At 50.2% G+C, this 13,460-nt stretch overlaps 1 protein-coding gene across 1 annotated transcript in view; it reads left to right on the top strand.

The window, feature by feature from the left end:
- The window catches only part of LOC139382922 (ryanodine receptor 1b (skeletal)), a 290,972-nt gene that overhangs the window by 178,474 nt on the left and 99,038 nt on the right, over nucleotides 1-13,460 (top strand). The window contains exons 2-3 of the mRNA XM_071127194.1: nucleotides 7,873-7,992; nucleotides 8,231-8,332. Of these exons, the coding sequence (XP_070983295.1) occupies nucleotides 7,873-7,992; nucleotides 8,231-8,332 (222 nt within the window). The remainder of the gene's footprint in view (nucleotides 1-7,872; nucleotides 7,993-8,230; nucleotides 8,333-13,460) is intronic.

Genomic DNA, 13,460 nt, shown 5'->3' with positions numbered 1-13,460 from the left:
GCTGGTTTGTCTCAGTCCCTCTGTCATCTGATCATACACGCTGGTTTGTCTCAGTCTCTCTGTCATCTGATCATAGACGCTGGTCTGTCTCAGTCTCTTTGTCATCTGATCATACACGCTGGTCTGTCTCAGTCTCTCTGTCATCTGATCATAGACGCTGGTCTCAGTCTCTCTGTCATCTGATCAACACGCTGGTCTCAGTCTCTCTGTCATCTGATCATAGACGCTGGTCTGTCTCAGTCTCTCTGTCATCTGATCATAGACGCTGGTCTCAGTCTCTCTGTCATCTGATCAACACGCTGGTCTCAGTCTCTCTGTCATCTGATCATAGACGCTGGTCTCAGTCTCTCTGTCATCTGATCAACACGCTGGTCTCAGTCTCTCTGTCATCTGATCAACACGCTGGTCTCAGTCTCTCTGTCATCTGATCAACACGCTGGTCTCAGTCTCTCTGTCATCTGATCAACACGCTGGTCTCAGTCTCTCTGTCATCTGATCAACACGCTGGTCTCAGTCTCTCTGTCATCTGATCAACACGCTGGTCTCAGTCTCTCTGACTCCTCGCTTTTAGATTCCAGAACAGATTTTTTTCAGCTCCATATCAGGGGACGATCACTCACCCTTTTACATACACTACCACCCCACTACCACCCCACTACCACCTCACTACCACCCCACTACCACCCCACTACCACCTCACTACCACCCACTACCACCACCCCACTACCACCTCACTACCACCCCACTACCACCCCACTACCACCCCACTACAACCTCACTACCACCCCACTACCACCCCACTACCACCTCACTACCACCCACTACCACCACCCCACTACCACCTCACTACCACCCCACTACCACCCCACTACCACCTCACTACCACCCCACTACCACCACCCCACTACCACCCCACTACCACCTCACTACCACCCACTACCACCACCCCACTACCACCTCACTACCACCCCACTACCACCCCACTACCACCTCACTACCACCCACTACCACCACCCCACTACCACCCCACTACCACCACCCCACTACCACCCCACTACCACCCCACTACCACCTCACTACCACCCCACTACCACCCCACTACCACCTCACTACCACCCACTACCACCACCCCACTACCACCTCACTACCACCCCACTACCACCCCACTACCACCTCACTACCACCCCACTACCACCACCCCACTACCACCCCACTACCACCTCACTACCACCCACTACCACCACCCCACTACCACCACCCACCCACTACCACCACCCCACTACCACCTCACTACCACCCCACTACCACCCCACTACCACCTCACTACCACCCCACTACCACCACCCCACTACCACCCCACTACCACCTCACTACCACCCACTACCACCACCCCACTACCACCACCCCCCACTACCACCACCCCACTACCACCCCACTACCACCACCCCACTACCACCCCACTACCACCCCACTACCACCCCACTACCACCACCCCACTACCACCTCACTACCACCCCACTACCACCCCACTACCACCTCACTACCACCCCACTACCACCTCACTACCACCCACTACCACCTCACTACCACCCCACTACCACTCCACCACCACCCCACTACCACCCCACTACCCCCACCCAACTACCACCACCCCACTACCACCTCACTACCACCACCTCACTACCACCTCACTACCACCCCAACCACCCCACTACCACCACCCCACTACCACCTCACTACCACCACCCCACTACCACCCCACTACAACCACCTCACTACCACCTCACTACCAACTCACTACCACCTCACTACCACCCCACTACCACCACCCCACTACCACCTCACTACCACCCCACTACCACCACCCCACTGCCACCCCACTACCATCCCATTACCACCCCACTCACATAGACACACAACATGGGAGATGTACTTCTGAACCAGTTCGGCCCAGTTCAGCCTCTGTTTTTACACAGTCATTGTCTTTTGTCCCAGACAAAATGTTCAGCTAGAATAAGAAGGAGGAGTATTCTGTCTCCACTTTAAAAAGGCCTGTTTTGCTTCTCTGTGATCCAGTCTGTCTCTGTTCTAATTGATACACAATTAGTTATGAGTTAGACCAGCAGACTAGCAGAGGTATAGCATAACGGATGTTGTGCTGGAGGAGAGGAGGAAGGTTGATGTTGTACTGGAAGAGGAGAGGAGGAAGGTTGATGTTGTACTGTACTCCTGGGGGAGAGGTGGAAGGTTGATGTTGTACTGTACTCCTGGGGGAGAGGTGGAAGGTTGATGTTGTACTGTACTCCTGGAGGAGAGGAGGAAGGTTGATGTTGTACTGTACTCCTGGAGGAGAGGTGGAAGGTTGATGTTGTACTGTACTCCTGGAGGAGAGGTGGAAGGTTGATGTTGTCCTGGAGGAGAGGTGGAAAGTTGATGTTGTACTGTACTCCTGGAGGAGAGGTGGAAGGTTGATGTTGTCCTGGAGGAGAGGTGGAAGGTTGATGTTGTACTGGAGGAGGGGAGGAAGGCTGATGTTGTACTGTACTCCTGAAGGAGAGGTGGAAGGTTGATGTTGTACTGTACTCCTGGGGGAGAGGTTGAAAGTTGATGTTGTCCTGGAGGAGAGGTGGAAGGTTGATGTTGTCCTGGAGGAGAGGTGGAAGGTTGATGTTGTCCTGGAGGAGAGGAGGAAGGTTGATGTTGTACTGTACTCCTGGAGGAGAGGTGGAAGGTTGATGTTGTCCTGGAGGAGAGGTGGAAGGTTGATGTTGTCCTGGAGGAGAGGTGGAAAGTTGATGTTGTACTGTACTCCTGGAGGAGAGGTGGAAGGTTGATGTTGTCCTGGAGGAGAGGTGGAAGGTTGATGTTGTACTGGAGGAGGGGAGGAAGGCTGATGTTGTACTGTACTCCTGAAGGAGAGGTGGAAGGTTGATGTTGTACTGTACTCCTGGGGGAGAGGTTGAAAGTTGATGTTGTCCTGGAGGAGAGGTGGAAGGTTGATGTTGTCCTGGAGGAGAGGTGGAAGGTTGATGGTGTACTGGAGGAGAGGAGGAAGGTTGATATTGTCCTGGAGGAGAGGAGGAAGGTTGATGTTGTACTGGAGGAGAGGAGGAAGGTTGATGTTGTACTGGAGGAGAGGAGGAAGGTTGATGTTGTCCTGGAGGAGAGGTGCAAGGTTGATGTTGTCCTGGAGGAGAGGAGGAAGATTGATGTTGTACTGTACTCCTGGAGGAGAGGTGGAAGGTTGATGTTGTCCTGGAGGAGAGGTGGAAGGTTGATGTTGTACTGGAGGAGAGGAGGAAGGTTGATGTTGTACTGTACTCCTGAAGGAGAGGTGGAAGGTTGATGTTGTCCTGGAGGAGAGATGGAAGGTTGATGTTGTACTGGAGGAGAGGAGGAAGGTTGATGTTGTACTGTACTCCTGGAGGAGAGGTGGAAGGTTGATGTTGTACTGTACTCCTGAAGGAGAGGTGGAAGATTGATGTTGTCCTGGGGGAGAGGTGGAAAGTTGATGTTGTCCTGGAGGAGAGGTGGAAGGTTGATGTTGTCCTGGGGGAGAGGTGGAAGGTTGATGTTGTCCTGGAGGAGAGGTGGAAGGTTGATGTTGTCCTGGAGGAGAGGAGGAAGGTTGATGTTGTACTGTACTCCTGAAGGAGAGGTGGAAATTTGATGTTGTACTGTACTCATTGGGGAGAGGTGGAAGGTTGATGTTGTCCTGGAGGAGAGGTGGAAGGTTGATGTTGTACTGGAGGAGAGGAGGAAGGTTGATGTTGTACTGTACTCCTGAAGGAGAGGTGGAAGGTTGATGTTGTCCTGGAAGAGAGGTGGAAGGTTGATGTTGTACTGGAGGAGAGGAGGAAGGTTGATGTTGTACTGTACTCCTGGGGGAGAGGTGGATTGTTGATTTTTTCCTGGAAGAGAGGTGGAAGGTTGATGTTGTACTGTACTCCTGGAGGAGAGGTGGAAGGTTGATGTTGTACTGTACTCCTGGAAGAGAGGTGGAAGGTTGATATTGTCCTGGAGGAGAGATGGAAGGTTGATGTTGTCTTGGAGGAGAGGTGGAAGGTTGATATTGTACTGTACTCCAGGAGGAGAGGTAGAAGGTTGATATTGTCCTGGAGGAGCGGTGGAAGGTTGATGTTGTACTGGAGGAGAGGAGGAAGGTTGATGTTGTACTGTACTCCTGAAGTAGAGGTGGAAATTTGATGTTGTACTGTACTCCTGGGGGAGAGGTGGAAGGTTGATGTTGTACTGTGCTCCTCTAGGAGAGGTGGAAAGTTGATGTTGTCCTGGAGGAGAGGTGGAAGGTTGATGTTGTCCTGGAGGAGAGGTGGAAGCTTGATGTTGTACTGGAGGAGAGGAGGAAGGTTGATGTTGTACTGTACTCCTGAAGTAGAGGTGGAAATTTGATGTTGTACTGTACTCCTGGGGGAGAGGTGGAAGGTTGATGTTGTACTGTACTCCTGGAGGAGAGGAGGAAGGTTGATGTTGTACTGTACTCCTGTAGGAGAGGTGGAAAGTTGATGTTGTCCTGGAGGAGAGGTGGAAGGTTGATGTTGTACTGGAGGAGAGGAGGAAGGTTGATGTTGTACTGTACTCCTGAAGTAGAGGTGGAAATTTGATGTTGTACTGTACTCCTGAGGGAGAGGTGGAAGGTTGATGTTGTCCTGGAGGAGAGGTGGAAGGTTGATGTTGTACATGAGGAGAGGTGGAAGGTTGATGTTGCACTGTACTCCTGGAGGAGAGGTGGAAGGTTGATGTTGTCCTGGAGGAGAGGTGGAAGGTTGATGTTGTACTGTACTCCTGGAGGAGGGGTGTAAGGTTGATGTTGTCCTGGAGGAGAGGTGGAAAGTTGATGTTGTACTCGAGGAGGGGAGGAAGGTCGATGTTGTACTGTACTCCTGAAGGAGAGGTGGAAGGTTGATGTTGTCCTGGAGGAAAGGTGGAAGGTAGATGTTGTACTGGAGGAGAGGTGGAAGGTTGATGTTGTACTGGAGGAGAGGTAGAAGGTTGATGTTGTACTGTACTCCTGGAGGAGAGGTGGAAGGTTGATGTTGTCCTGGGGGAGAGGTGTTAGGTTGATGTTGTCCTGGAGGAGAGGTGGAAGGTTGATGTTTTCCTGGGGCAGAGGTGGAAGGTTGATGTTGTAGTGGAGGAGAGGAGGAAGGTTGATATTGTCCTGGAGGAGAGGAGGAAGGTTGATGTTGTACTGGAGGAGAGGAGGAAGGTTGATGTTGTCCTGGAGGAGAGGTGGAAGGTTGATGTTGTCCTGGAGGAGAGGTGGAAGGTTGATATTGTACTGTACTCCTGGAGGAGAGGTGGAAGGTTGATGTTGTCCTGGAGGAGAGGTGGAAGGTTGATGTTGTACTGTAGCCCTGGAGGAGAGGAGGAAGGTTGATGTTGTACTGTAGCCCTGGAGGAGAGGAGGAAGGTTGATGTTGTCCTGGAGGAAATGAGGAAGGTTAATGTTGTCCTGGAGGAGAGGAGGAAGGTTGATGTTGTACTGGAGGAGAGGAGGCAGGTTGATGTTGTACTGGAGGAGAGGAGGAAGGTTGATGTTGTACTGGAGGAGAGGAGGAAGGTTGATGTTGTACTGTACTCCTGGGGGAGATGAGGAAGGTTGATGTTGTCCTGGAGGAGAGGAGGAAGGTTGATGTTGTACTGGAGGAGAGAAGGAAGGTTGATGTTGTACTATACTCCTGGAGGAGAGGAGGAAAGTTGATGTTGTCCTGGAGGAGAGGAGGTAGGTTGATGTTGTCCTGGAGGTGAGGAGGAGAGGAGGAAGGTTGATGTTGTCCTGGAGGAGAGGAGGAAGGTTGATGTTGTCCTGGAGCAGAGGAGGAAGGTTGATGTTGTACTGTACTCCTGGAGGAGAGGAGGAGAGGAGGAAGGTTGATGTTGTCCTGAAGGAGAGGAGGAAGGTTGATGTTGTCCTGGAGGAGAGGAGGAAGCTTGATGTTGTACTGTACTCCTGGAGGAGAGGAGGAAGGTTGATGTTATACTGTAGTCCTGGTTTCTCTACTTTCTTCAGAGCTGGAGGTGAGAGGACAGGACAGAGGAGACGTATCTAGGCTAAAGAAAGATAGATGAGAGCCTAATAGGGGAAGAGGGGATAGCGTGTTGTGCTGTGGAGCCAGAGGAACCGCAGAGAGGCTTCTGGGTAGAGAGGAGAGGAGAGGAGGTAGTGTGTTGTGCTGTGGAGCCAGAGGAACAGCAGAGAGGCTTCTGGGTAGAGAGGAGACGACGAGGAGGAGGAGGAGCAGAGGAGGAGGGGAAGGAGCAGAAGAGGAGAGGGCATTATGACGAGGTCACAGATCCGCATCACGTATTGGCCTATAATATCATACTACAGCTATTGCACAGAATGCTGGTAGAGTAATGACACTCTCTCTGACCTTCCTCCTATCCGGACATCAAAGTCCCTGTAATTCATCACCTGTCCAAAACACTGTCACTACACAGAAACGTTAACAGGGCAGAACAAGAGAATGAAGGATAGAGAGAGAATGATTGATGGAGAGATAATGAAGGTCTGTTAGCATTGTGACTGTTAGGATTCTGGCTGCAGAGTGTGTGTGTGTGGTATTTATTAGCTCCAGCCCATTGTGAGGGGCTGTTAGCAGGCCTGTCACCACACCAGGAGACCAGGTGACAAGTAGAGTAGGTGACAAAGATCTTAGTCTCTCCTAACAGCTGTCTGTCAAAGAGCTCTATCACTGGTAACAGAGTCTACTGGTACAAAGAGCTCTATCACTGGTAACAGAGTCTACTGGTACAAAGAGCTCTATCACTGGTAACAGAGTCTACTGGTACAAAGGGCTCTATCACTGGTAACATAGTCTAATGGTACAAAGGGTTCTATCACTGGTAACATAGTCTAATGGTACAAAGGGTTCTATCACTGGTAACAGAGTCTACTGGTACAAAGGGCTCTATCACTGGTAACAGAGTCTACTGGTACAAAGGGTTCTATCACTGGTAACATAGTCTAATGGTGTGTCTGCTGGTTGTGTGAATTCCAACTTACATTTTTTTTTTTAATCGAGACTGAAAAATACACAAGAAAAGTGAATAAGTTGAAGAATTTCAGTATATATCCAGACTGTGTGTCTCTCTCTGTGTTTCTAGGATGACCAGGTGGTGCTGCAGTGCAATGGGTTAGGGCTAGGGTTAGGGTCAGGGCAAAGGTCAGGGTCAGAGCTAGGGTTAGGGTTAGGAGCTAGGATCAGGGTTAGGGTAAATATACCATATATCCGAACTATGTCTCTCTCTCTACAGGATGACCAGGTAGTGCTGCAGTGCACTGGGTTAGGGCCAGGGTTAGGGTCAGGGCAAAGGTCAGGGTCAGAGCTAGGGTCAGGGTAAATATACTATGTCTCTCTCTCTCTACAGGATGACCAGGTGGTGCTACAGTGCACTGGGTTAGGGTCAGGGCAAAGGTCAGGGTCAGAGCTAGGATCAGGGTCAGGGTAAAGATACTATGTCTCTCTCTCTACAGGATGACCAGGTGGTGCTACAGTGCACTGGGTTAGGGCTAGGGTTAGGGTCAGGGCAAAGGTCAGGGTCAGAGCTAGGGTTAGGGTTAGGAGCTAGGATCAGGGTTAGGGTAAATATACCATATATCCGAACTATGTCTCTCTCTCTACAGGATGACCAGGTAGTGCTGCAGTGCACTGGGTTAGGGCCAGGGTTAGGGTCAGGGCAAAGGTCAGGGTCAGAGCTAGGGTTAGGGTCAGGGTAAATATACTATGTCTCTCTCTCTACAGGATGACCAGGTGGTGCTACAGTGCACTGGGTTAGGGTCAGGGCAAAGGTCACGGTCAGAGCTAGGATCAGGGTCAGGGTAAATATACTATGTCTCTCTCTCTACAGGATGACCAGGTGGTGCTACAGTGCACTGCTTCTGTCCTGAAGGAGCAGATCAAACTGTGTCTGGCCTGTGAGGGCTTCGGGAATCGACTATGTTACCTGGAGACCACGTCCAACGCTCAGGTACGGAAACGCACGACTAAAAATACCATCTCACCTCGCGCAACGGAGAGAACATAACGAGACTGACATGTAAAAATCAAAATCTTAACACTTACAGTACTTAGGAGTCAAATTAAGATACCAACGTTTTTGATGTCGTAGAAGAGTATGTAGATATACAAATACAAAATATACAAATGTTTAGAACAAGTTATGATAAACAGTGTCTGTTCAAACTTCTGACCTCTGACCCTTCCAGAACTGTCCACCAGATCTGGCCATCTGTGCCTTCGTCCTGGAACAGTCCCTGTCTGTACGTGCGCTGCAGGAGATGCTGGCTAACACCGTGGACATGAGTGAGGTAGGGGTCCCATACGGAGGGAGGGAGGGAGGGAGGGAGGGAGAGAGAGGGAGGGAGAGAGAGGTGTGGAGGGACACTGGAGATTAGATGCTGAGAGACTGTTGTTTCTTTGTTGGGAGACATGATATCTTATTCTCCTGTTTGATCTTCCCCACCTGTTTCCCTCTCCATTATGTCACTACCACCCACAGAGCTTCCACCCACAGAACAGTACAGTCTCCACCCACAGAACAATACAGCCTCCACCCACAGAACAGTACAGCCTCCACCCACAGAGCTTCCACCCACAGAGCTTTCACCGACATAGCTTCCACCCACAGAACAGAACAGCCTCCACCCACAGAACAGAACAGCCTCCACCCACAGAACAGTACAGTCTCCACCCACAGAACAGTACAGCCTCCACCCACAGAACAGAACAGCCTCCACCCACAGAACAGTACAGCCTCCACCCACAGAACAGTACAGCCTCCACCCACAGAGCTTCCACCCACAGAGCTTCCACCCACAGAACAGTACAGGCTCCACCCACAGAACAGTACAGCCTCCACCCACAGAACAGTACAGGCTCCACCCACAGAACAGTACAGCCTCCACCCACAGAACAGTACAGGCTCCACCCACAGAACAGTAAAGGCTCCACCCACAGAACAGTACAGCTTCCACCCACGGAACAGTACAGGCTCCACCCACAGAACAGTACAGTCCACCCACAGAACAGTACAGGCTCCACCCACAGAACAGTACAGCCTCCACCCACAGAACAGTACAGCCTCCACCCACAGAACAGTACAGCCTCCACCCACAGAACAGTACAGCCTCCACCCACAGAACAGTACAGCCTCCACCCACAGAACAGTACAGCCTCCACCCACAGAACAGTACAGCCTCCACCCACAGAACAGTACAGCCTCCACCCACAGAACAGTACAGTCTCCACCCACAGAACAGTACAGCCTCCACCCACAGAACAGTACAGGCTCCACCCACAGAACAGTACAGGCTCCACCCACAGAACAGTACAGGCTCCACCCACAGAACAGTACAGCCTCCACCCACAGAACAGTACAGCCTCCACCCACAGAACAGTACAGCCTCCACCCACAGAACAGTACAGCCTCCACCCACAGAACAGTACAGTCTCCACCCACAGAACAGTACAGCCTCCACCCACAGAACAGTACAGCCTCCACCCACAGAACAGTACAGCCTCCACCCACAGAACAGTACAGCCTCCACCCACAGAACAGTACAGTCTCCACCCACAGAACAGTACAGCCTCCACCCACAGAACAGTACAGCCTCCACCCACAGAACAGTACAGCCTCCACCCACAGAGCAGTACAGCCTCCACCCACAGAACAGTACAGGCTCCACCCACAGAACAGTACAGGCTCCACCCACAGAACAGTACAGCCTCCACCCACAGAACAGTACAGGCTCCACCCACAGAACAGTACAGGCTCCACCCACAGAACAGTACAGGCTCCACCCACAGAACAGTACAGCCTCCACCCACGGAACAGTACAGCCTCCACCCACAGAACAGTACAGGCTCCACCCACAGAACAGTACAGGCTCCACCCACAGAACAGTACAGCCTCCACCCACAGAACAGTACAGGCTCCACCCACAGAACAGTACAGCCTCCACCCACAGAACAGTACAGGCTCCACCATGTACTTCGGTATTTACCATATAATTCACTCAACCACACATCACGACGCCACTTTCCTTTCTACTGTCTTTGAGAACGCCACGGTCAACACAGAAACACTTTTACATTGAAGTATCATACACTCAGAAAACAAGGTTTCAGAAGGGTTATTCGGCTGTCTCCATAGGGGAACCCTTTCTGGTTCTGAATATAACTCTTTGGGTTCCAAGTAGGACTCTTTTTGGATCCATGTAGAACCCTTTTTGGTTCCAGGTAGAACCCTTTTTGGTTCCAAGTGGAACCCTTTTTGGTTCCAAGTGGAACCCTTTTTGGTTCCAAGTATAACTCTTTTTGGTTCCAAGTATAACTCTTTTTGGTTCCAAGTATAACTCTTTTTGGTTCCAAGTATAACTCTTTTTGGTTCCAAGTATAACTCTTTTTGGTTCCAAGTATAACTCTTTTTGGTTCCAAGTATAACTCTTTTTGGTTCCAAGTAGAACCCTTTTTGGTTCAAGTAGTTCCATGAAGAACCCTTTTTGGTTCCATAAAGAACCATTTTTGGTTCCATAAAGAACCCTTTTTGGTTCCATAAAGAACCCTTTTTGGTTCCATAAAGAACTCTTTTGGGTTCCATGTATAACCTTTTCCACAGAGCGTTATACATGAAACCCAAAAGAGTCCTACCTGGAACCAAAAAGGGTTCTTAAAAGGGTTATCTTATGGGAACAGCCCAGAACCCTTTAAGCACCTTGTTTTGTAAGAGTGTAGAGTATGCATGCCAAACAAAACTTCCACCCACACCAGGACAGCAGAACCAGGACACGGTAGAACCATTTAAATAGAAATACCTGTTGTAGTTACTGCTGTGTTTTGTGTCTTACTCCCTCCCTCCCTCCCTCCCCCCCCCCCCCTCCCTCCCTCCCTCCCCCCTCCCTCCCTCCCTCCCTCCCCCCCTCCCTCCCTCCCCCCCCCCCTCCCTCCCTCCCCCCCTCCCTCCCTCCCTCCCTCCCTCCCTCCCTGCCTCCCTCCCTCCCTCCCTCCCTCCCTCCTTCCCTCCCTCCCTCCTTCCCTCCCTCCCTCCCTCCCTCCCTCCCTCCCTCCCTCCCTCCCTCCCTCCCTCCCTCCCTCCCTGCCAACCACAGGCAGTGGATTTGGACAAATGGGTACGTCTCTGCCCTACAGTCATTGGTCTCTGAACATACGTGTCTCATTTCCTGTTACATGACACATAAACCTCAACCCCACCCCCCCTCCCACCACCACCACCACCCTCCTCTCCCTACCTCCTGAGAGTATATTCTCAGCCCACAGGTTGTTCTAGTGAATTCATGAAATAGTGCTGTAAAAAGTTACCATTCACATCCCAGTCCTTTCTACAGCCCCTCCCAACTCGTCCCGTACCCCTCTAAAACAGTGTTGTCAGTACACCTGTCTCCCCCTGTCTAGAATTATCATGACTGAAATCTCCTGCTGGTTCTCTCTGTTTTGATGCATGGCGAGGAAAGCCCCCTGACCATAAGGCATGGTGAGGAAAGCCCCCTGTCCAGGAAAGCCCCCTGGTCATAAGGCATGGTGAGGAAAGCCCCCTGGCCATAAGGCACAGTGAGGAAAGCCACCTTGCCATAGGGCATGGTGAGGAAAGCCCCCTGGCCATAAGGCACGGAGAGGAAAGCCACCTTGCCATAGGGCATGGTGAGGAAAGCCCCCTGGCCATAAGGCTTGATTATGAAAGCCTCTAGGTTCCATTTCATGAAGCACTATTATCACTTCCTTCCACTCCTATCATAGAGAGTCCTGCACACACACACATTAGAGACTCCTGTAATGAAGAGTCCTTTAGAGACCCCTGTAGTGATATGTCCTTTAGAGACCTCTGTAATGATGTGTCCTTTAGAGACCTCTGTAGTGATATGTCCTTTAGAGACCTCTGTAATGAAGTATCCTTTAGAGACTCCTGTAATGAAGTGTCCTTTAGAGACCCCTGTAATGAAGTGTCCTTTAGAGACTCCTGTAATGAAGTATCCTTTAGAGACCCTGTAATGAAGTGTCCTTTAGAGACCCCTGTAATGAAGTATCCTTTAGAGACCCTGTAATGAAGTGTCCTTTAGAGACCCCTGTAATGAAGTGTCCTTTAGAGACCCCTGTAATTAAGTGTCTTAAAGAGACCTGTAATGAAGTGTCCTTTCGAGACCCCTGTAATGAAGTGTCCTGTGTTAGTGAAGTGAACTGTGTTAGTTATCTTGTTGTAGCTGAAGTCTGACTTTTCCAGACATAACCGTGTTAGTTAGTTAGCTAGTTGTAGCTGAAGCCTTGTCTTTCCAGACATAACCGTGTTAGTTAGTTAGCTAGATGTAGCTGTAGCCTTTCCAAACAGAACCGTGTTAGTTAGTTAGCTAGTTGTAGCTGAAGCCTTTCCAAACAGAACCGTGTTAGTTAGTTAGCCAGTTGTAGCTGAAGCCTGGTCTTTCCAGACAGAAACCTGTGTTAGTTAGCTAGTTGTAGCTGAAGCCTTTCCAAACAGAACCGTGTTAGTTAGCTAGTTGTTGCTGAAGCCTGGTCTTTCCAGACAGAAAACCGTGTCAGTTAGCTAGTTATAGCTGAAGCCTGACTTTTCCAGACAGAAAACTGTGTTAGTTATTTAGCTAGTGGTAGCTGAAGCCTGACTTTTCCAGACAGAAAACTGTGTTAGTTATTTAGCTAGTGGTAGCTGAAGCCTGACTTTTCCAGACAGAAAACTGTGTTAGTTAGTTAGTTAGTGGTAGCTGAAGCCTGACTTTTCCAGACAGAAAACTGTGTTAGTTAGTTAGCTAGTTGTAGATGAAGCCTGTCCAGACATAACCGTGTTAGTTAGCTTGTTTTAGCTGAAGCTTGGTCAGGTTGGTGATGAGAATAGCATGGCATGCAGCCCAGCTGGTCCGGGAGAGTCCCGAATGACTGTGTCAGGGGCAAGAGGCAAGGAAGGGTTACATGACACCCCCTAAAGGAGGAATTTTCTGGCTAGGCCAATACCCTTAATATCATAACCCCCCCCCTTCCCCCAGCCTGGTTTGACCTGTCACACCTGTCCCTCCCACCTCCCATACCCACCCACTCCACTGGTCTTATTGAAATAGATCATTCTAGATTGAGTTTGATTTAACCCAGGGATCTGAGGCCCACACTATTTCAGCCTGGGACTAAAGAATGTGTTGTTTTGCCAACTGACTCCCATGAATTGGCAAGGCAGCACAAACAGATCTGGGATCAGACGACTGAGTTGATCTCCTCTCACTAGACTAGCTAATCAATACACTACTGATGGTGGTGTTGTGGGTGATTTGTTATTATGACAATTCGTTTAAATAACTACAACACTAATTATGTTTTCTTGTTTGAAATCTTGCTGGATGTTGAGAAAAGGTAGGTTTAATATTCTCTGTATTTGTTGTGCTTTTATGTGGCAGATCATATGATGGGATGTGATTGGTTGTA

Source organism: Oncorhynchus clarkii, chromosome 24 (assembly GCF_045791955.1).
Source record: "Oncorhynchus clarkii lewisi isolate Uvic-CL-2024 chromosome 24, UVic_Ocla_1.0, whole genome shotgun sequence".
Lineage (NCBI taxonomy): Eukaryota > Metazoa > Chordata > Actinopteri > Salmoniformes > Salmonidae > Oncorhynchus > Oncorhynchus clarkii.
This window is presented reverse-complemented; position numbering and strand designations above follow the sequence as displayed.